At 51.0% G+C, this 20,009-nt stretch overlaps 7 protein-coding genes across 7 annotated transcripts; 3 read left to right on the top strand and 4 right to left on the bottom strand.

The window, feature by feature from the left end:
• Nucleotides 1-1,015: 1,015 nt before the first annotated feature.
• Nucleotides 1,016-2,989, top strand: M431DRAFT_114144 (hypothetical protein; the record flags this gene model as incomplete). Its single annotated transcript, XM_024911897.1, has 2 exons — nt 1,016-1,046; nt 1,248-2,989. 2 exons carry the CDS (start codon nt 1,016-1,018, stop codon nt 2,501-2,503), a joined length of 1,287 nt encoding a protein of 428 aa, XP_024775496.1. The 3' UTR covers nt 2,504-2,989.
• Nucleotides 2,643-4,034, bottom strand: M431DRAFT_83064 (hypothetical protein; the record flags this gene model as incomplete). Its single annotated transcript, XM_024923262.1, has 1 exon — nt 2,643-4,034. One exon carries the CDS (start codon nt 4,032-4,034, stop codon nt 2,643-2,645), a length of 1,392 nt encoding a protein of 463 aa, XP_024775495.1.
• Nucleotides 4,035-5,189: 1,155 nt separating this feature from the next.
• Nucleotides 5,190-6,344, bottom strand: M431DRAFT_494257 (hypothetical protein; the record flags this gene model as incomplete). Its single annotated transcript, XM_024917229.1, has 1 exon — nt 5,190-6,344. One exon carries the CDS (start codon nt 6,342-6,344, stop codon nt 5,190-5,192), a length of 1,155 nt encoding a protein of 384 aa, XP_024775494.1.
• A 1,656-nt stretch (nt 6,345-8,000) lies between these two features.
• Nucleotides 8,001-9,340, bottom strand: M431DRAFT_507477 (hypothetical protein). The gene is made up of 5 exons (XM_024918973.1): nt 8,950-9,340; nt 8,724-8,886; nt 8,611-8,662; nt 8,344-8,527; nt 8,001-8,279 (listed from the first exon to the last, which is right to left on the bottom strand). The coding sequence occupies exons 2-5, from the start codon at nt 8,845-8,847 to the stop codon at nt 8,121-8,123; spliced, it is 519 nt and encodes a 172-aa protein (XP_024775493.1). The 5' UTR covers nt 8,848-8,886; nt 8,950-9,340; the 3' UTR covers nt 8,001-8,120.
• A 3,925-nt stretch (nt 9,341-13,265) lies between these two features.
• On the top strand, nt 13,266-15,129 carry M431DRAFT_494253 (hypothetical protein; the record flags this gene model as incomplete). Its single annotated transcript, XM_024917228.1, has 2 exons — nt 13,266-13,345; nt 13,395-15,129. 2 exons carry the CDS (start codon nt 13,266-13,268, stop codon nt 15,127-15,129), a joined length of 1,815 nt encoding a protein of 604 aa, XP_024775492.1.
• A 1,002-nt stretch (nt 15,130-16,131) lies between these two features.
• On the top strand, nt 16,132-17,638 carry M431DRAFT_481299 (hypothetical protein; the record flags this gene model as incomplete). Its single annotated transcript, XM_024915947.1, has 2 exons — nt 16,132-16,199; nt 16,303-17,638. 2 exons carry the CDS (start codon nt 16,132-16,134, stop codon nt 17,636-17,638), a joined length of 1,404 nt encoding a protein of 467 aa, XP_024775491.1.
• A 386-nt stretch (nt 17,639-18,024) lies between these two features.
• On the bottom strand, nt 18,025-19,893 carry M431DRAFT_83620 (hypothetical protein; the record flags this gene model as incomplete). The annotated part of the gene is made up of 4 exons (XM_024923331.1): nt 18,025-18,751; nt 18,815-18,951; nt 19,012-19,474; nt 19,553-19,893. 4 exons carry the CDS (start codon nt 19,891-19,893, stop codon nt 18,025-18,027), a joined length of 1,668 nt encoding a protein of 555 aa, XP_024775490.1.
• Between the last annotated feature and the right edge of the window lie 116 nt (nt 19,894-20,009).

Raw genomic sequence — 20,009 nt, 5'->3', positions numbered from 1 at the left:
GAGGCTGCATGTAGGGTTACATTTACATGCGCCGTCCTCTCTCCTCCTTTTTGCATTCTTCTCTCGCAGACATTATCTTGCGGCACATACAGGCCACTTGCCTTCGGACGCTATCCGGTTAATCAACGAAGAGATCGGCATAAGACACGACTGCTTGCCTGTCAGATAACGCTCTCAAACTGACATTCTCCGTGTCTGGTGGTGATAACTAGGACAACTAGGGTGGCCAAGGCGACCCGTCCGTTTCTGACGGTTCAGCTCTTTTACAGTACATGAAGACTTCATATCATGCCGTCTGTATCTATACGAAGCCCATGTCGCCCTTCTCCACTCTACTAAACCATCCTGAAGCTTCTTGTTCATGCTCAGCCATGAGCGCCTTCTCTTCGTGACTTGTGGGGAGAAGATTGTACAACGCCAATCCCATGTTATACTCTGAATGCTTTCCTAATCTAGTTGGCCGATCCGTGGCTTGCAACTAGTTAAAGCTGTTCTGACATCCAAAGTGGGGGACAAGATTGAACCAAACCAAAGCAACCAAGATTGCAGCTATTCCCGCGTCCGATACGATACGAACAAAAGCACTAAAAAGCTCCCCACGCAAGAGTCCACATCAAGCAACATCGAATTCAGCCCAGCCTATCAAATTGACTGCACGAAATACAAAATACAGCATGCGCTACAGGGGATACGTCACACCCTTTCAACGTTAATCTGGTTTCTTGTTTAAGACAAAAACACCTTTCAGCCTATTAGCCGACGAATCAAACCAATTCAAGTTCCCCGAGACGATCATGCCTTTATCTGGAGTTGGTCATGTTTAAGTTCGGATGCGATAGCTTTGAATGGAAATATCCGGTGTCGCAGCCGAGACATTGATGTTCTGCATCGTGAACTACAACCCGGGAGCTGGTTGCTTGTGTCCATGTAAATCTTAACTTTGACTCTCTCATCAACAACATTGATCGTAAGGTTGGGCTCTCTGTGGCTGCTGGGAGAACTTTGATGAGACAGAATGGATTACCGTATCATTAAAGACGAAAAGGGTGCCTCCCTTCCAACAACATCATCATCACCACCACAGCCATCACAACCAGAAGCATCACGACGCCGATCTACATCTTCCAAACGATTCCGCATCTCCATCTTCACACTCCTCTTCCTCACAGCCCTTCTCATCTTCAAAAACGCCCACAACACCCCCTTCTCCCTCTGCACCTCTCACCACCGCCCCAGCGTCGCCCAAGTCCAGCAATGCTCCATCAACAACTTCAAATCAGACCTCTCGTTCCTGGATCCCGCAAAGCCCATCCAGCCCGCCGAGTTCCTCCTCCGCAGAGACCGTCTCGCGCAGGCCCTCGCCGCCAACAACGTCGACGCCTTCGTTCTTGAGCCGGGCTACACGTTCCAGTACTATGGCAACATCTCGCAGCAGGATTGGGAGCCGTGGGAGCCCGAGGAGCGGCCGTTCCTCATGCTCATCATGCCGCAGACTTCCTCCGACGGCAGCGTTTCCGCAAAGACGGCGTTTTTGTCACCGCATTTCGAAGAGGGCCGCGTTCGCATGCTGGGCATCCCGTCTCGTGACGAAGAGCTGGACATTGTCATCTGGGAAGAACACTGGAATCCGTACACAACGCTCCTCGAATCGAGGCTCTTCACCGGCAAAGAGTCTCCGACGCTCATGGCCGACGAGGAAATCCGCGATTACATCGTCCGCGGCCTCGACGGCGCAGGTTTCCGCACCGTCGGCCTCAGCCCCGAAGCAGAGCTCGTCAGACAGCTCAAGACGCCCGCCGAAGTCGAGCTTCTCCGGGCCGTAAACACCGGCACCGTGGCCGCCGTGCGGGCCATGCGGCCGTGCCTCGTCCCCGGCCTGACGGAGAACGAGGTCACCTCCATCCTAGACCAGACCATGCTCTCCATCGGCTTCGGGCTCTTCTTCAACATTGTCCTCTTCGAGGAGCACGGCGCACTCCCGCACGGCGGCTTCGTCACGGGCGACAAGAAGCTGACGTATGACACCATGGTCGTCATCGACGTCGGCGCGCACTACCTCGGCTACTCGTCCGACATTTGCCGCAGCTTCATGATTGACGCGCCGTCAGGGAGAACGCACTCCGACCCCTTGCGCGTCGAAAAGGAAAACGTCTGGCGCATCGTCCTGGACGCGCAGACGGCCGCTGCCAAGGCCATGAAGCCCAACAACACTGCCGCCAGCGTCGACATTGCCGCTCGTATTGTCATTGAAGATGCCGGGTATGGATATGGATTTACGCACCGCTTGGGTCACGGCATTGGTATCAAGGCACATGAGTCTCCGTATCTGAACAAGTGGAACACTGCTTCGGTGCTCCAAACGGGAATGACTTTCACAAATGAGCCGGGAATCTATCTAGAGAACAAGTTTGGTGTCAGACACGAGGATATTTACCTAGTGAAAGAAGACGGCGAGGCAGAGCTCCTCACGGGTCAACGGGCACGAGGAATGTATGAGCCTTGAGATCGATAGTTTTAAAGAAAAATTCAGGGGGTATCATTGTAAACTAATATCTAGAGATATACCATTTTCTTCTCTCCCGTTATATATATACAATGCTTCCCAACATAGTTGTGTACCAAAACGCTATGCAATATCCCAACTACGCCTCACCCGATCCTTGATGCAAAGGGAAGCCGCTCGCAATCGCAGTACGCGGCAGGTGCTGCAACCACGGCATAGCTTCGCTGCCGGGGATAGGAATGTGGTTCAAACTACAGTCGATGTAAACATTCTCATCCAAGTAAACCCAATTCGACACCTCCGTCATGCTCTCCGCCACCACTCCGGGAAACGGCGAGGAACTCAAGGCGGCACAAAGCCAGGACATTTGCTGGAAGACGTCGCTGAGAGTATGAAGCCTGGCACTCAGGCTCATTCTGATCATCGAGCCTTCTGTCTCTATGTGAACGAATCTCAGGCTAGGCAAAACTGCGCCTTTGCCATCGCTACCGTCCCAGAGAGACATGCCTGAGAACGCATCTCCTTGTTCGAGAGAAGATGCCGCGCTCGTAAACGCATCTTGAAGACAGCTCAACACAACGGGTCCGCTTTTCGGCCATTGCTTCTCGACGTACTCGGATACAGTTGTGCAGACATGCTCAGCGGCGGTACCTGTAACAACAGGTAGAGACCCGAGACGGGTATTGGACAGGTCGCCAAAGCCACCTAGCGGGTTGAACAACTGGCATTCGAACTTGAGCTGAACGATATGGAAGCCGTCAGGCGGAGGAGGGCCGGGTCGTCTCAACACAACATCCCAGATGGCTGACTCGGCAAAGTGGATCTGGACATAGTGTGGAGACAAAAGCACCTTTTTCATCTCATTGATGAGTTCTTTGGCTGCGTCCCCGGTCGTTATAAGCGTATGAAGTGCGCGGGCGATTTGATCCGGGTTTCCTCCCGGCGACTGATCGGGAAATTCGCGATGCCAGAAGCCGCACAGCAGCTGTAGAGCCAGCGGGAAGTCGATTCCCTTGGTGTTGGTCGACCACGTTAGGGGCCTTCTCGATAACCCCGGGCCGAGCTTGTCGAGGATGCATCTAGCCGTCTCGGGGCCGTTTAGTATAAGCACGAGTTGACGGATAGGGCCATCGAATAACAGAGTAACCTGACGAGAATGCTGACTCCCGGAGCCGTGATCAGAGTCGGTGTAGAACCGGAAGAGCTCATCCCACAGCTGCCTGACGAACACCGACAAGAGCCGGTCCAGCACTCGATCGAGATTGACCCGAACCCTCCGATCTGGGAAATAGTAGTGGGCTAGCAGCTCATTGTTCAAGCCATCGGCCAGGGCCTTGGCAAATGCGGCAACTAGAGCCCCGGCGACCAGGGGTGGCAGCTGGACCTCGATGTTCTTGGCCTGCTGCTGCGAGAAGGAGAAGCAGGTGGGAAACGGGGGCGGCGGCGGCTTGACGAGCGTATACGAGGAGGGGGAAGCAAGGCCTGTCTCTGGTATCCTAAGGGTTTCAGGACAGCCAGGCGGAGGTGGCATGTCTGATCATGGCTGTGCAACAGGAAGAGGGACGAGTAATAGAAGAAGAGGGGACAGTGGTGAAGTGAGGATGTGTATATGTAGGCGTGTGTATAAGACGCATCACCAGCGGTCCACCAGGGGGGATGGGAGATGGAGATGGGATAGAGTGCACGTTTAAGCTTGACCAATCCCTAATGGAAGAAGCCGATCCAGAATCGTCTCGGTATGCAAGCCACGCCCAACGAAGTTTTCATCGCCATTTTATTTATCATGTGCTGCCCACCTGAGCAGGCAAGAGTCGAGCCTTGCGTTTGCTGACGTTGCAAGCCGTCGAAAGCATTGCGCGTCCCGCTTCCGAGCTAAGGAAAATGCGTCTCGAGCTCGCCACACATTACCCTTTTTTTTTCTCTCTCTTTTCATCCACGTCCCCTATTTTCTTTGCCCCCAGGGAACAACAATGTGCCGAGACAACTTCTGAATCAGTTGCTCATTCTTACTTTTGCGTAAGCATTTTTTCCCATGTTCCAGGCCCAGGGGAAGCTTTTTGACGTTTCGGCTGGGGAATTTCGCCAGAAGCTGCGCGTCCCGGGCCAGCGACCCGCTCAGCTCCTTGAATAAGGTAGGTTAGTTTATTGGAACCCGCCGATGACTGATACGCATCTTGAGATAAAAAGGGCAATAATCGCGCGAAATTAAAGCAACACTCTAATTTTGTCGATATCTACTCCGTAGTATGGGCAAAAGCATCGAGATGCAGTGATTGGAATGTGGGTTCTGGGTGAGTGACCCGGCGCTTGGTGGGTGGTGACGTACCACGTGGTCGGGTACGAGTACCTTGATACAACCAACTCGACAAATTATTGTCAGCCAGATGCTTGGAACCCTGCAGTTATAAAGCAAGGGAGCTTACTCTCGTCAAGAGTCATATCTCGTCATTATCAATCCTCTCAGTGGAAGGGATAGGATACAAGGTGAAACCTCTTCATCTCCTCCATAGCATTGTACCGACCATACATAGAACATCAGGCCATATCCAACCCTTCAGAACAAAACACATTGAGCCACCATGTTTACATTATACCTCTAAAAACGAGGGCCTTGTTTCTCATAAACATAAAATCCTCTTTCACCGCCAGGTACTATAGCCGGTTCCCGTGCCCGGCCCCGGGAAGATCAATCGAGTCGCATCGGCTCTAGTTCTTCGGCCCCACCTCCGGCATCTCGTTTCACCTCCCTAGCCCCCTCAGCATCCACGCTGTAATATCGAGAAAGTTCTCTGGATGAGACCTGTTTTATACCGTGTAATTCAAATGCCAGCACTATTCTCGATAGCAGAGCACAGCCGACAAGCGCTTCGACCACGGTCAACATGTCGGGCAGTGTCACAAAGAGAATGCTCCCTAGGACAACAGTCCCGAGCCATATATGCAAAATGGATAACACACTGCCAAACCAGCCGAGAATAACATGCATGTAAACCCATCCGCCGGGTCGTCTTTCCAAACGTAGTGGTCGCCCATACAGTGACGGGGTAAATTCATCCAATACCCATGTCACTACGACAGATCTCCTCTGAATGGCCTTTGAGGACGCAATAGAGTATCCCGCTCTCAGCGTACTATATGCAATGCCAAAGATCGGCGCCATGACAACCATCCAAAAGAATAAGATGTACGTTTCTGGCACGTTGGAGATCTTGATGCTCACGGTAGCCTGCGACACGGCCTTGTAGGTGAGCCGATAGACCTGATAGACGACATTCCCCGTGGCGAGCATGCCGGCTAGGTACTCATCACAGGAGATGGCAGCGCGAACAACCCAAGGTGCTCGCATCAACGAGCGAGGAAACCCGACATTCGGCACGGTTGATACATAGGAAGCCAAGTCTCGATTGATTAAACCCCCCTGTAGGCCCAAGTTGGGAGACGGCGTGCCAAAGGCGAGGAGGAAAGCGAGCACCGGCCGCCGGGTCGCCAACAAGGCTAGATCCGCCATTGACGGGCCAAACTGCCATAACCCAGCCGGTAACAGTCCAATGAGAAGCCCAGAAACCGTAAACTCATTCTGATAGCCCTGCGTGCAGGCCGGCAAGACGCAGTCGATCAGCTTGCCGGCCCAAGCATGCCCCTCGCCATCGGGTAGGCTCTGGTTCGTATAGTTGGCGAATTGACCAGCGCAGCTGCTCTGTATTATTCCCGGTAGGAAGTCTTCTGACGCGGGGAAGAAGCTCAGGAACTGGTTATGAGCGCGAATGTAAGGGTTGCCTGCTCCAAACACGGATCCGACGAGGGCGGCTACAAGTATCACTGCCCCATGGAGCCGCATCATCGTCATCGGAGCCAGGCAGTTGACAACGAAATTACTGCCAAAGCAGTTAGTGCAACGCAGTGCCGCCTCTGATGGACAACGAAATCAAGGTTTGGACAAAAATCTTCGCTCAACTTACTGAATCTGAGAGCATGGAGACCCTGAAGCGCGCGTTCCAAGGTGGGGAGCAGAAAGAGCACATATATACCAAATCTCAACCCTCCAACTGCTCTGTATAGGACTAGCGAAGATCCTGCTTGGGAGCGATGGAGTGTACCTTCATACCATTACCACCATCACTATCGCTCTCGAGCGTCAGTAGCCAGCGACTGGTCACCAAACCTTAGACCATGTCTTCGGCATCGTTGAGTTCTTTTTACGAGGTAGATGACTGCTTATCCAATTTGCAAATATATTGGATACTGTATAGACATGTTTCCAATTGGTTATATGATCGTGCTTCCAAGTTGAACAACAGCGTTCTGAGCCATTGTCCCGACGTGACACAAGGAAAGGCATGTGAGTCCGGACGGCTATTTGTATATGGCTACAAGGCCGTCTAAGTAACAGGGGTACGATCTGAATAGTCGTATTGATAAGAGCATTGGATATTAATAGGAACGAAGGATTCAGCACTCTGGCTTCACATTTTCACCGAGCGCCCAGCCGCGATCTAGACATTTCAGAAGGAATTAATCACCTAGTACAGTAGTTATATATTGTATCCAAAAGCAATATACGCCGGTAATCACTTAGATCTGGTTTATGTATGTTAGCATATGTGGAAGAGAACACTGCATTGATGAAGGGTCGAGTTTGTCCGACAGCCTTATCTTTGTCTTGGTGATCTGGTTGCCATGTGTAGTTGCTGGCTACTATAGCTGCCCAACGGGTAGGATTCGCAGATTCAACTTGCAGGGACTAGCGAGCCTTGCGAGCCTTGCGTTTGGGGGTCAAGCAGCCGAGACAGACAGACAGACATATATATATCAGGGTATTTCATGACTTCTCTTCTCTCTCATATGCCGTGTCAAGTAGGTACGTACATATTGTTACAGTACCTACATGTAGTAGTCACTGTTCCTCTCACCATACTCCAGAACAATACGAGACGAAAGGTGGTTGGTTGCATTGATGCAGCCCATATGAACCGAGGCCGTAGCAACACTCCGCACATCCCCTCATACGTACTCTCCGGGCTTTTAAATTGCCGACAATAGAAGCCCCCAATACCAGGAACCCCGTAGCTCGTCATGGTTAAACAGATGCATTCCAGACACAAGGGGGTTCGAGGTGCTTGCCGCCAGACTCATCATAACAGGCGCCATCCCTCGACTCGATTGGACCGTCCCTGGAGATGTGCAATCAAGGGCGTCAATGTGGCTGCTGCCGTGCAACTACTGTGTACATTGTAGAAGGTAGAAACTCCGTCGGTCGCCTGTAACCCCGCATCAATCGACGTGAGAAAGAGGGGAAGCTGACAAGAATTCATATTTATCCGCCTCTGCAGATCATAATCGCTCAGGAACAAGACACATGAGGCACACGCTTTCAGTTGGGGAAGGCAGATCGTGAAAAGTAGAATTTCAAGTTATACATTAAGAGTGTAAAACACTCCGTTCCGGTGAAAGTAAATTGAGTACATAAGCGATGCATCCAGCAATCGCGTCATCATATCCCGACCAACAACATCTAGTTGCAATATCCCGGGCGCCGACTCGCACGAACCAGGCGAAGCCAAACAAAAAAACAATTGAAGGAACTATTGAACAGACATTAGGATGGGTGGATATTCATTTACTCGTCATTGTCCTTGGACTTCTTCTTCTTCTTGCCACCGCCACCGCCGCTTGACGAGCCCGTCGCCGGCTGGCTCTGGAGATGTACTTCAAAGTAGCTCTCGCCCTGATCCCATGCGAAGCCCTTGAGATACGGATTATCAAGCTCATCATCAGCCTGCCAATAACGTTAGTCGACAGATCTTTGGAAAGGAAAGTTCGGATGCATGTTCAAGACTCACTCGGTTCTTGTTCGCCTTGTGAATGGCCGACAGGGCGTCACCTATTGTCAGGCCCTTCAGGTTTCGAGCCACGACTTCTTTGCCATGGGGGAACCTCAATGTTATGCTCTTGATGGGAGGCTTGGTGAGGGGAACCTGTAGCAGCTGATCATTGTCGAGATCCTTGGGCCGCTGATTTATTTTCCTGGGTTGGGAAGAGGTGTTAGTTGATGTGGAATGATGAATGACAATGACTAGATGCTGATTGCCCAGGCAATGGAAACGTACCACGCTGTCTGCTGTGTCTCTATTGCGAGTTCTAGAGGAGCATGGCTTTCATCTATTGTGCAGTGTCAGTAAACAAGAAACCATCAGCTACGCAAGCCTACGAAGCAACTTACTGATTTCAGCAATGGTCATAACACCAGCCGCGCTAGAGCTTGTTCTCCTATGGCCCTTCTCTTTGGGCGGTGATGATGACAGGCCTTGAACGGCGGAGTCGACCTTGGTGAGAGGTTCAGACATGGCGATGGTTGATTGGCTGGATCAGAACGGATCCAAGAGCTGGATTGACTGTGTAAGCCAGAGATGCAGATGATGCCAAAAGGGCCTATCAGGGCTATTTACCTGTTTGATGAATCAAAGACGATGGATGAAGATGGTTGGGATGTGATGAGAAGAAAAGAGAAGAGGAGAAGGTTGGAGAGAGGGGAAACAGTGGCTTGATAAAGGCAGGCAGGCACGGTGGTACTCGCTTCCGTGAGTGAGCATCCCATTGCCATTTCCTGCCCCTTACGCAGCCCGGGCGGGGTAACGACTTCCTTCTCCCGGACTGGGAATGAGCATTGGATCGCGTGACAATGATACCACTGGCGATGGCTGGACCTAGGTCTTGTGGTACCCGATTAGGTTTAGCAGGTGCTTATGCACTAATATCCACCCAAATCCGGGGAAAGAATCTGGGGAAGCAGACCCACTGCGCAAACGAGTACCGAGTGAAGAAAAAAAAGAGCCTGCGCCAGGGGAAGAGGTTGCAAAGTGCCGTGGGCTGTTTTTCGTTTGGATGCACGACGATTTTCCCTGGGTTTCCCTCTGGATGTGCTCATGAACAAGTGCCGTGGCATCACGAATTGAATTCAATCAGCCATCCAATGTGACTAAATCGCCCCCCTAGCCCCTCACCGGCCGATCTCTCCGAGTGGATCGGGTACTTGGCTCCACGGCGCCCACAACGCTCTACGTAAGGTATCCGGTACTTGAACCCGCCATTGTCTCGAAAAAGTGACGTACTCCCTCCATTCCGTATATCCCGTCCAATAACATCCGGCGAGTCGCCCGACTGAATCGCATCCGGACTGTGTTGCAGCAGCCATTTTACTACCTGTCTGGGTTTAGATGAGAGGCGAGGTGGTGATTGGCTCTGTAGAGGTCAGGGGACACAGTTTCAGTGTACAGTATGTAGGGAACTTGGACGCAAGCATTTACTCCGCAGCGGCTGAAGACACGCAGGACATTCATCCAAAATGGCCTCCCTCCCCCCGGAAGCAGCGCCTTGCATCTCCCGCTCTTTTTCATCCTGCATGGCCTGTGAATGGCGTCCAAATCATACGCTCAGCATTCAGCAATCTTCCCAAGGAGAGACAGTGGTTCTATTGCGGGACCTTCGGCCTGCACACCGAGCCCCGCTGTGGGCCTTATAGCACGATGCATCGCGTGTTTGCCGTCAAACGTCAGCACGAAACAGCCCACACGATGTGATCCCGCGAGCACTCCCGAGAGTCAATTGATCACAGGATACAGCTCCAAGACCAATTCACTTCCACACTGGACCGATGCGAAAGATGATATAACATGCACAGCACGGCATCCCTTGCGTCTGAATTTGGTGACAGTGACTTGAACCGGAAATTGAGAATCCACCGTCAAACGACCCCATTGCCCAGTCAATACGACGCTCGCAACTCCCCCCCAAAGCTCCTAGCTTCCATAAATCGGACGCCTAAATCACTCCAATGCATCGTGTCATTAGTTAGACGAAACAGCCGAAACGAAAAACCCAAAGGCTTTTTCTTTTGTTTCTGTTACTGTTTTCCCAGCGCGCATGCTCGCCTGACATATGCACACATACTAATGTTGCAAGTTGACCAAACTTTCGAGTCGTTCAACGTCATGGCCCCGGCCACCTCCCTTTCCTATTTTCGAAACCAACCTGTGACAATAATTGAAAGATGCCGTCCCTAAACTTCCCGACGATGCTCGTCCCGATTCATCCATCCTACCCGACTGAGGGATATTGCGTGTCCGTTACCCTGTAATCCAGGCATCATTGCCACAGGTGGAGGTCGGCGATGTCCTAGACAGTCCACAACAGTCCTGCGACATGGGCAAAATGCTCATATGACTGCTTCGAGGATTCAGGAAATGCAGGCCGTATTCGACTGAAACCCCTTGCACGATTCGTTTCGCCTTCCATCGACAATTATGAGTGAACGTTGCCGACCATCGAGACGTGATACCCAGACCGCGATACGAGTGAATACAACCCAATAGACCGCCGATATGGATTCTAGCGATGAATGCTTTGAATATTTTGATGGAAATGTGGTGTCATAGACGCCGAGTTAAATAATATGGGAAACGAGCAACGCTTTTCGTCACGGCCAGGAACATTACCCATGCGCCACCCACCGAACTTTGTCGACTCAATAAGGATATACCTTGAAAGGATGAATAGAGTATTAAACCGGTTGCTGGATCGATTGAAGCCCCCATTTTAACTCTCATTCAACAAAATTTGTATGATACCTTAAAGAGCCGATACACGCAGTCTTACGCATTGCAATGCGGCTGACCATATTACTGCGTAGGCACTTCACCATGGCCCGTAGACGACCTCCACCACACGACTCAATCCGGATCTTCGTCGAACCTACGGAAATTCTGGAAAGCATGAAAAGTTCCAATCTCGTCAATTGCAAGCTCGAAATACACCCTTTCCTGCGATCATTGTCATCACTATTGTCGTCTTCTCCCCAAGAAATCCCGATACCGCGCACATGCAAATCCATATATGCGACCCGTCTCCGACTACCCTAATCCCCGCAATGGCTCGAATCTCACACGACAAAACGATTGCGATATTTCAGTTTGGATGATTTCTTTTTTGGATTCTTCAATGATTACCCCCTTCTGCTTTCTCCACTGCAGGGAATTAACCACAGCAGAGGCTTGTCCTCTCTGTGTTATTTATTGACTAGGTACCAAAGTCGCCATAGAGCAGCATCCATAACACCATCCACACATCTCCTCGAAGCACCGTATCATCGTAATATTTCTCAAGGATGAACAAGGCTTCAAAAAGAATCTCGAAGAGGTATTTCGGAGAGTTGCTATGAGATAATGAATATATGTCTAATATGATTGGTGACACCCAGCCAAATATCGCGACGCGCGAAAGAAAGATAGACTCGAAAGATAGGGGCATGCATCAAGTGTTTTTTCCAGTATATGATGCGGTAAGCCACTCTCACCCGTGTGATGTGATGTCTTCTATAATTGCTCTTAACTGATATCGAGTGTAGAACATGGAGAGTGAAATATATGGACAGTATAGGTTAGGCAGCTCAGGCGTGGTGAAGCATCCATCTCTCAGCATCTCATGTCTCTTTAACAGCCAAGGGCGCCAAAATTCGACGGATGGTCAAAAGGAGGCTGGGAATGACGGGCTGTACGAATAATGGTTGGATGTCAGTTTAGGGTGGCATTTATGCGAATGGGTATACGAAATGCAGGGAATGGCAGGGTGAATTCAACACAAGTTACGGGATGAAATTGAGCATCGAGCATGTTTCACAAATGTCGGAAATCACACTCTTTCTCTGAGTGGAGTGAATTGTACGCATGCACTTCAATTATATCGCATACCATACGATGAAAATCACAAATGCCAATACTTTATTCACTGCTCTTAGATGCCACCACCAAGGTTGCATTGCCAAGAAGAAAGAGGCAGCATGCAATTTTACCTCAAACGCCGCGTTAACACTTTCAGACATTTCTGTCGATTTGGCTGATCGAAATATAAAACTCAAATTTGTAAAAATTCCCTTTTTAAATAAATATCTTTTACGGAATACATACGCCATGCTGCAGTTGCGTTTCGTCGGATAAGACACCTGTTCTCGACTGCCAATCGAGGACACGCTTAGAGATGGGTATTAGTACTGGAGATACAGCCAATCCATGTTATTGGCCGCTGAATTCATGCAATGCGCACCTCACTGCATGTGGTGTAGTAAATACGACGTAACGAAACATCTAGGCTTCTAGCGACCTCTCGGGAACCGCGAAGTCATTTGACAATACCATGTACGTATTGCCTGATTCAACGCCTCAATGCGACATCGTCTTAGCCTTGATACATGCAAATGCGCTCTCAATTATTACGGCCACAACAGCGTCAACTTGGGTAGATGCGTTCCAATTCACGACGGTCTCGTGGTCTCCTAAAGTGATCTCAAAGTCATCTATCATAAGGTCCAGATTCCCTAGGTGTAATCTCACGCCCGACTGTCAGTTATCCTCATGAAAGACATATTTCCAGAGATACCTCTATGGCTGAGGATCGGGTCTTTGGCCAGAGGTATCTGGGGTCGCACTAAACCAGACCGTAGGAAGTTTTGGATAGCAAATCATATTGAATCTAAAATCCTTTGACTACCCCTCTCTTGCTTCTGATATTACATTTTTAGGATACCTTAGTAGCTACACAGGCTCGAGGATTGATGTCGCCGTCCGGCAAATGACTCATTGTCCGATGCACAATTGTATATACGTTTCTTCCGACACTTGCGCGCAATAACGTTGAGGTATGAAACTGATATAAAAATAAGAGCGAGACTGTTTATCGTCAAAGCCAAATTTTCCTTAATCATTTGCTCCAAATGGAACGACCTCAATACCAGCATTATATACCTCGCTTCATTTTGAAGCACTTTACTTTCGCAGAGAGTATAGGCAGAAGGTGGAGGCACCTTAGTCTTCTATTCTAAATCTATCTAATCATTTTATAGATCTGCCAAAGATGGTTTGTTACATGTCCTCGAACTTCCAAGGGGGGGATTCAAACTCGCGAACCTCAGTAAGACATGCGGGGAGTACAACCTCTATGATCTTCCGAGTAGCGCCAACCCTAGAAACATCGAAGAGCTGTTCAGCGACCTAGAGAGCAAATCAAGCCAAATATTCGGTAAAATAAGGGACGCCGTTGCCAAGAGTCTTGACCATATCGACATCCTTGAAAAAGACATTCAAATCCTCTTCAAGTTCATGGACCTTTCCAGGAGACGATCTGAGTATTTTCGAGACGATATAGCTGATCCTTATCGAAAAAACGACTTTATGTTCCAAGAAATGTTCGAACAAGCACGAAATCAAGGTCAATCCGACGATCCATCACAATTTTGGCTTGAGGGTTTGCAGTACCTCTTGCAAACCAGTCATGAGGATCTTCTGACTGATGCTAACAAGAACGCTTGGGCACGCACATATAGCCATTATATCGAGCGATATTCTCTTCAAATTTGGAAAGCTGCCGATGGTCATGAATTCTTTCTTAATGAAAGCCTAGTGGATTTTGAAGGCGATACAGAGTCCTATATGGGGGCAGAAGAGAAGGAAGATGGAAGACTCCAGCTCGTCATGATGACGTTGGACGATGTCAAACATATTATCCTTCCAATCAGTCCAAAAATTGCCATAATCTTTTGCGATGAATCTCGCTGTTGGGAGTCACCGTTCGCCGAGATTCTACACAAGAGGAAGATTCCATATCCAGAAAACTCTTTGCTAAAAAGCGCGCCTCATAAGGATATCACCAGCATTCCTGTGCCAGAACAAAGGAGAGGGAAGATAAGATGGCCAGCAACGGAGGCATGGAGAGTCAATATTGGCAAATTATCGGCAGAACATCATCAAATCATCAATTCTTACTCACTCCTCCACGCACAATCCTTGATCATAGTCCGAAGTCGAAAGTGCTTCGAGCAAGCCAAGAGGTCATGCGATTCGTTCAGTACAGCCAGAATAGAACGATGGGAAAGCCAAGGGAGTCGATATACATATGATAACTATGCACCAAGAAATAAGGAAAATGTACCAGAACTATCCGGAGAGCAATCAGGCAGAATCGTGAATGACTTCATGCTTGCTCTGGATAGGATTGTCTGCCTTGTTCAGACTACAAATGAGCCTTTACCGACAACCAAGAAAAATATTATGGACTCCTGGATGGCAATGTGCGCACTAGAGTCTTGCGTGGTTAAAGACAGAAGTTTGCAGCCAGGTCCTGTGGGCGAGATAGCAGGAATGCACCCAGAAATGAGAGCGGCTTTCGAAGCAGCATTCCCGCCCAAGCATGCCAGCCACAGAAATCTCATTGAAATGGATTTCATGGACTTCTTCCACCATGGTTTTGGAGAACAGGGGTTTGCCAGATTGATGGACAATATTGGTGCCAAAGCAAGGGAAATAATACCCCCCGAATCTTTTACAATCCATTGGGACAGTTGCAAAGCCGTGTTGCAACAGATCCTTACCAATACGTGTCGTGTGAAAGGAGAAAAAGAGGACGCTCTCCTCGAAAATCAGACTTGGCGATCAGTATGTATATTGGCTCAGAATTTTGCCACTTTACAGTGGATGTTTGAGGAACGGCAGGATATATTGGCAGTCTTTGTAGGACAGCTATCCAAACCTCTGGGTGAATTATACCCCGAGGTCATCCGTATGCGCGCACCGAGAACCTGAAGCTACCAGTAAATTGAAATTAAGGGACTTGCATAGAAGCAGTCTGTGCAAGCTACAAAACCACTGCATGTATCTTGCGGGCCACTCAATTTTATTTGCAACAGAGGAAAAGAGATAAAGAAATATTGACACATGACAGTAATAAATCCTATTAAACCAAGGTCTTTAGAAAAACAAGCTTTTGGGCTCTATTTGGAATCCAGCATTGGCACCAAGTAATCGCAGCTAAGATCCATAAAGCAGTTCCGATAGAGACCATATTACTGGGTAGTTGGCACGGATCAAGGTCGATAATGATTGCACTTCAGCTATTCCGTATGTTCAATTCAAACAGCATCAAATCAATGTTACATGGAAACCCCAGCATCTGTGTTATCCACTGTAAGCATCAAGCTCCCAGGACATCAAATCCGAATCCAGCCTAAAACCGGGGGCTGGACTCGGCTTTCAACAGGCTCCTACGGGGCCATCCTGCGGCGGAACCGTTCCGGACAAGGAGCTCAAAGCGGGGGCCGGCAGAAGAGGGGGCGGGTAAAGGCCGCTATCAAACGGAAAAGTCAGGATCAATAAAGTTCCGACATTATTGCTCTCAATTTTGGTCGCACACTGTCACACAATTTTGTCACCCGCTTCTCCAAGATCCGACAGAAACCGTCGGATTCGGGGGCGGAATCGGAATCAACCCCAAACTTACACCTTTGGGGACGCAAAGACAATTCAGTTCGCGTCATCAGATGCAAATTGAGTTGACCATCTATGGCGGAGAGGCGGTGCTTGTGCTGCTCAGGTGGTTTAATCTTTTCTTTTAATTTTTTTTTATCCGTGTGTCGCGTAATATATATGCAGCTTCACTTCTTCACACTATCGAGAGCTGCTCACTGTACTCACTTGTAGAGCTACTCCTCCATTGGCGAATTGATTGATTTCAAACAGCTTCGCTTCACATCGCTTTACATCGCTTCACAAACTGTAGATAGGTAGTGAAAGCAAAACATCGCCAATATGCCCGTCACAGAGTTCGCCACGAAGGAGCTGTACAGATACCAAAATGGCTTCAACAACCACCTAGAGTGAGTGAATCTCTGCCATGCTTGAGCATTCCCAGCTACTGCGACTTACACCGTCTTCACGAAAATCACCTTTACACCTCCAATGCTTACCTCACCACCACAGATCCGAAGCCATCCAAGGTGCCCTCCCCATCGGCCAAAACTCCCCCCAAAAGCCTCCCTATGGCCTCTACGCCGAGAAGCTCTCCGGAACCGCCTTCACAGCCCCTCGCCACGAGAACAAGCAGACCTGGCTGTACCGCATCCTGCCCTCATGCGCCCATCCGCCTTACCAGCCGTCTCCCGAGTCTCGCGCCGCCCAGGAAGGCGCCGACACCTCCAAGCTGCGCTACATCCCCAACCAGCTGCGGTGGGATCCTTTCGACCACAATGAGGCGCGCGACCTCGACTTCGTGTCCGGCATGAGGCTCGTTGCTGGCGCCGGCGATCCCACGCTCAAGCAGGGCATCGGCATGCTAGTCTACGCCGCTGGCAAGAGCATGGACGAGAAATCGGCCTTTTACTCGGCAGACGGCGACCTCTTGATCGTGCCGCAGGAGGGCGATCTCAACATCCGCACCGAGTTTGGCTGGCTGCTGGTGCGCCCCATGGAGATCTGCGTCATCCCCCGCGGCGTCAAGTACCAGGTCCAGCTGTCATCAGGCCCAGCCAGGGGCTACGCTCTCGAGCTGTACCAAGGCCACTTCAACCTCCCCGAGCTGGGCCCCATCGGGTCCAACGGCCTCGCCAACGCCCGCGACTTCCAAGCCCCCGTGGCCCATTTCAGCGAGGACTTTGGCGCCACGGCCTCCGAGGGCAGCAACTCGTTCGACATCACCGTCAAGCTCAACAACACGCTCTTCCACACGGTCCAGGCGCACACACCCTTTGACGTCGTCGGCTGGCAGGGCAACTACTACCCCTACAAGTACGACCTGGGCCGCTTCAACACCATCGGCACCATCTCGTACGACCACCCGGACCCGTCCATCTTCACCGTCCTGTCGGCCCCGTCCGGCGTGCCCGGCACCGCCGTCGCCGACTTCGTCATCTTCCCGCCCCGCTGGCTGGTTGGTGAAGACACCTTCCGCCCGCCCTGGTACCACCGCAACACCATGAGCGAGTTCATGGGCCTCATCTGCGGTGGCTACGACGCCAAGAGGGGCGGCGCCGGCGGCTTCGTTCCTGGAGGCGCCAGTCTGCACAACGTCATGAGCGGCCACGGCCCAGACGCCGACAGCCACGAGGGTGCCCGCAATGCGGCGCTTGCCCCCGTCAAGGTCGGTGGAGGCAGCTGTGCCTTCATGTTCGAGAGCTGCCTCATGGTCGGTGTCACCGAATGGGGACTGCGTACCTGCAAGAAGGTCCAGGAGGGCTACAGCGAGGAGAGCTGGGGAGGCGTCAAGACGCACTGGGCGAAGCCCGCCGGCAAGGAGGTGAGAAGCCACCTCGCCGAGTAAGAGGGAGAATGTGGTTGAGTCCAGATGATTTGACTCGTAACGTCTTTAGAGACTTGTGTAAACAACTTTGTCATGTATCTTGCTTTCTGTTTTCATATGTGGGATTGAGGGGCAGCCCGCTGCCGATTTTGTATTGTAGGATTAGCGATCATCAGAATGAAATACCAAATCATTTTAACACTTTCTCAGGGTTCCAGATAAAAACTCATACATTGATAAACGCCCCGTCTACATGCATCTACATGAGACCCCTCATAGGTATACAACACCACCGAACCTCCCTAATTAGCACATATCGCGATTCAAACCCATCCTCCAACGCCAAACACATTGCTGCCGCCCGCTCCCCAAATCGTACACATCAACACCCCATCTTCAGAACAGCCCTACTCATCCTTATCCTTCTCTTCGTCGTCCTCCTCCCCATCTTCCTCCAGAGCCCAGTCCTTCCACCCTTCGCCGCGCAGCCAGCTCACACCCTTGCGCCACTGGCCCTCTCGGATGGCCTTTGCATCACGCTCGTACACCACACCCGTCACCATCAGCGCAAGAACAAACACCCACACGTCTCCGCCTTTCATGGCCTTCCACCAGCGTCGCTTCACACCCACCTTCCACAAGCTATCAACACTGGCACGAGCAGAATACAGGAAGACACCGCGGCCGTGGCGACGCTCTACCCACGCCCACATGCCCGCGAAGAAGCCTCCAAGGAAGATACGTTGCGTCGCAAGAACATGACGAGGAAGATATTGCTGGAAGAAACAAATAGATGCCCAGGCCGTCGAGATGGATCCCGTAGCAAAGGTCGAGAGGCGCAGAGCCTGCGATATGATTTTCTGGATGGTGGCGAATGGGAAGTTGTACAAGTTGCGGAACCGGGGGATGATGGTCATGGCGGAAGTAAAAATGAGGAAGAAACGCGTCATAGTCGGGAAAGAGTTAAGCCAGAAGGTAAGGTAGGTTCGTAGACAAGATGGGTCTGTGGGGTGAAGAGTTGCGCAAGAAAGAGAAGTAATGAGCGGATGAGCCTGTGAGCTCAGTGGTGAGACGCCAGCCAGCGTCGGTGGGAGAACCTCTTTGTTAGGGAACAAGATAGGAGAAATATTGGGTCTATGGAATATGAAAGCCAAGGTTAGCCTGGTCACCTATCTTCACATGGAGAATTTAACTTACGGCCAGTTGAGTCGGGCCATCTCTGCAATATTCGCCAGAACATCAGTCGCACTGGGCCACTTGAGAGTCTTGGGATAGTTCTCTGGCGCCGGGGGCAGGTAAGTAGACGAGTTTTTGAAAATAAAATCTCCAAAAGACTATCACATTGTTAGTAGGGGGTCCCTTGTTGAAATGCACGGAAGGGATAAAAATCATACGGAAGGAAAGCAATCAGGGTCAAAGACTGCAGCATGGAGCAATTGGCCGAAAGCCAGGGGTTGCAGCATCCAGCTACCGAACCACCAGGGCCGCTCGCGGTTCTTCCCATTCTTGATGCCCCAAATCATGCCGTCCTTCTCGCACACATTCCAGCCAAATTCCAAGGCTCGGAATAGGGCGTAGATGGCGATGCTGACACGCATCTGCTGGGACGGATAGACGCCAAGGGCAAGACCCGCGAGCGACGCACCAATGGCCGGCGCAAACGGCGATGTTAGAGTTGCCGTCGTCCGTGGGTTGCGCAGCCGGAAAGGCTCGGCCTGCGGATCCAGGAGATGGACCCGGAGTCGGGTGAGGAAGCGGAAGAGCACCCGGTAGAGAAACAAGATGCTGGACAATGAGAGAGAGAGCCTCAAGGCGGGAGATTTGTAGAATGGTTTCTTCTGCCCGCCTGCACTCGAACTAATTTCGTTTCAAAGATTCGTCAGCTTCGCAACAATCACGACGCAGTCCATTCATCGAACCAGTAGACAAACTTACTCCTTGCTCCCAAGTCTCTTCATGACCGCGTCCCACACTTTCATGCCAATCCACGTCGCCGTGAAGACGCGCAGCGAGTGCCGCACCGCCTTTGCATTGTAGTCATCGCCTCCCTTCCTCGGCTGCAGTGCCTTGTCCACGCTGCTTGGGCTTGGTGCCGCGCGGCGCAGCGCCCGCGACTTGGAGAGGATGTACTTGTGAAGTGCCGCGTATTCGCGCGGCGAGATGGTGTATCGCAAGGCATTCCGGAGGATTGGGTCTGGCCCGGAAGAGCCGGCTCCAGTGCTTTGCATGACGGCCTTGTCGCTCGGAGGCGGGGCCAGAGCTGATGGCGATGCCATTGTAACAATGTCGTCGGTGTCGCAGCTGTTTTGATATCGTGTACGCAGCCACCGAGGAGTCGTGTGGTGTCGCTGCCCTTCGCGAGGACCAGCTGCAGTGGTGTTAAGTAGTCAAC

Source organism: Trichoderma harzianum (assembly GCF_003025095.1).
Source record: "Trichoderma harzianum CBS 226.95 unplaced genomic scaffold M431scaffold_5, whole genome shotgun sequence".
Classification (NCBI taxonomy): Eukaryota; Fungi; Ascomycota; class Sordariomycetes; order Hypocreales; family Hypocreaceae; genus Trichoderma; species Trichoderma harzianum.
The sequence above is the reverse complement of the archived record's forward strand: the minus strand, read 5'-3'. Positions and strand labels throughout refer to the sequence as shown.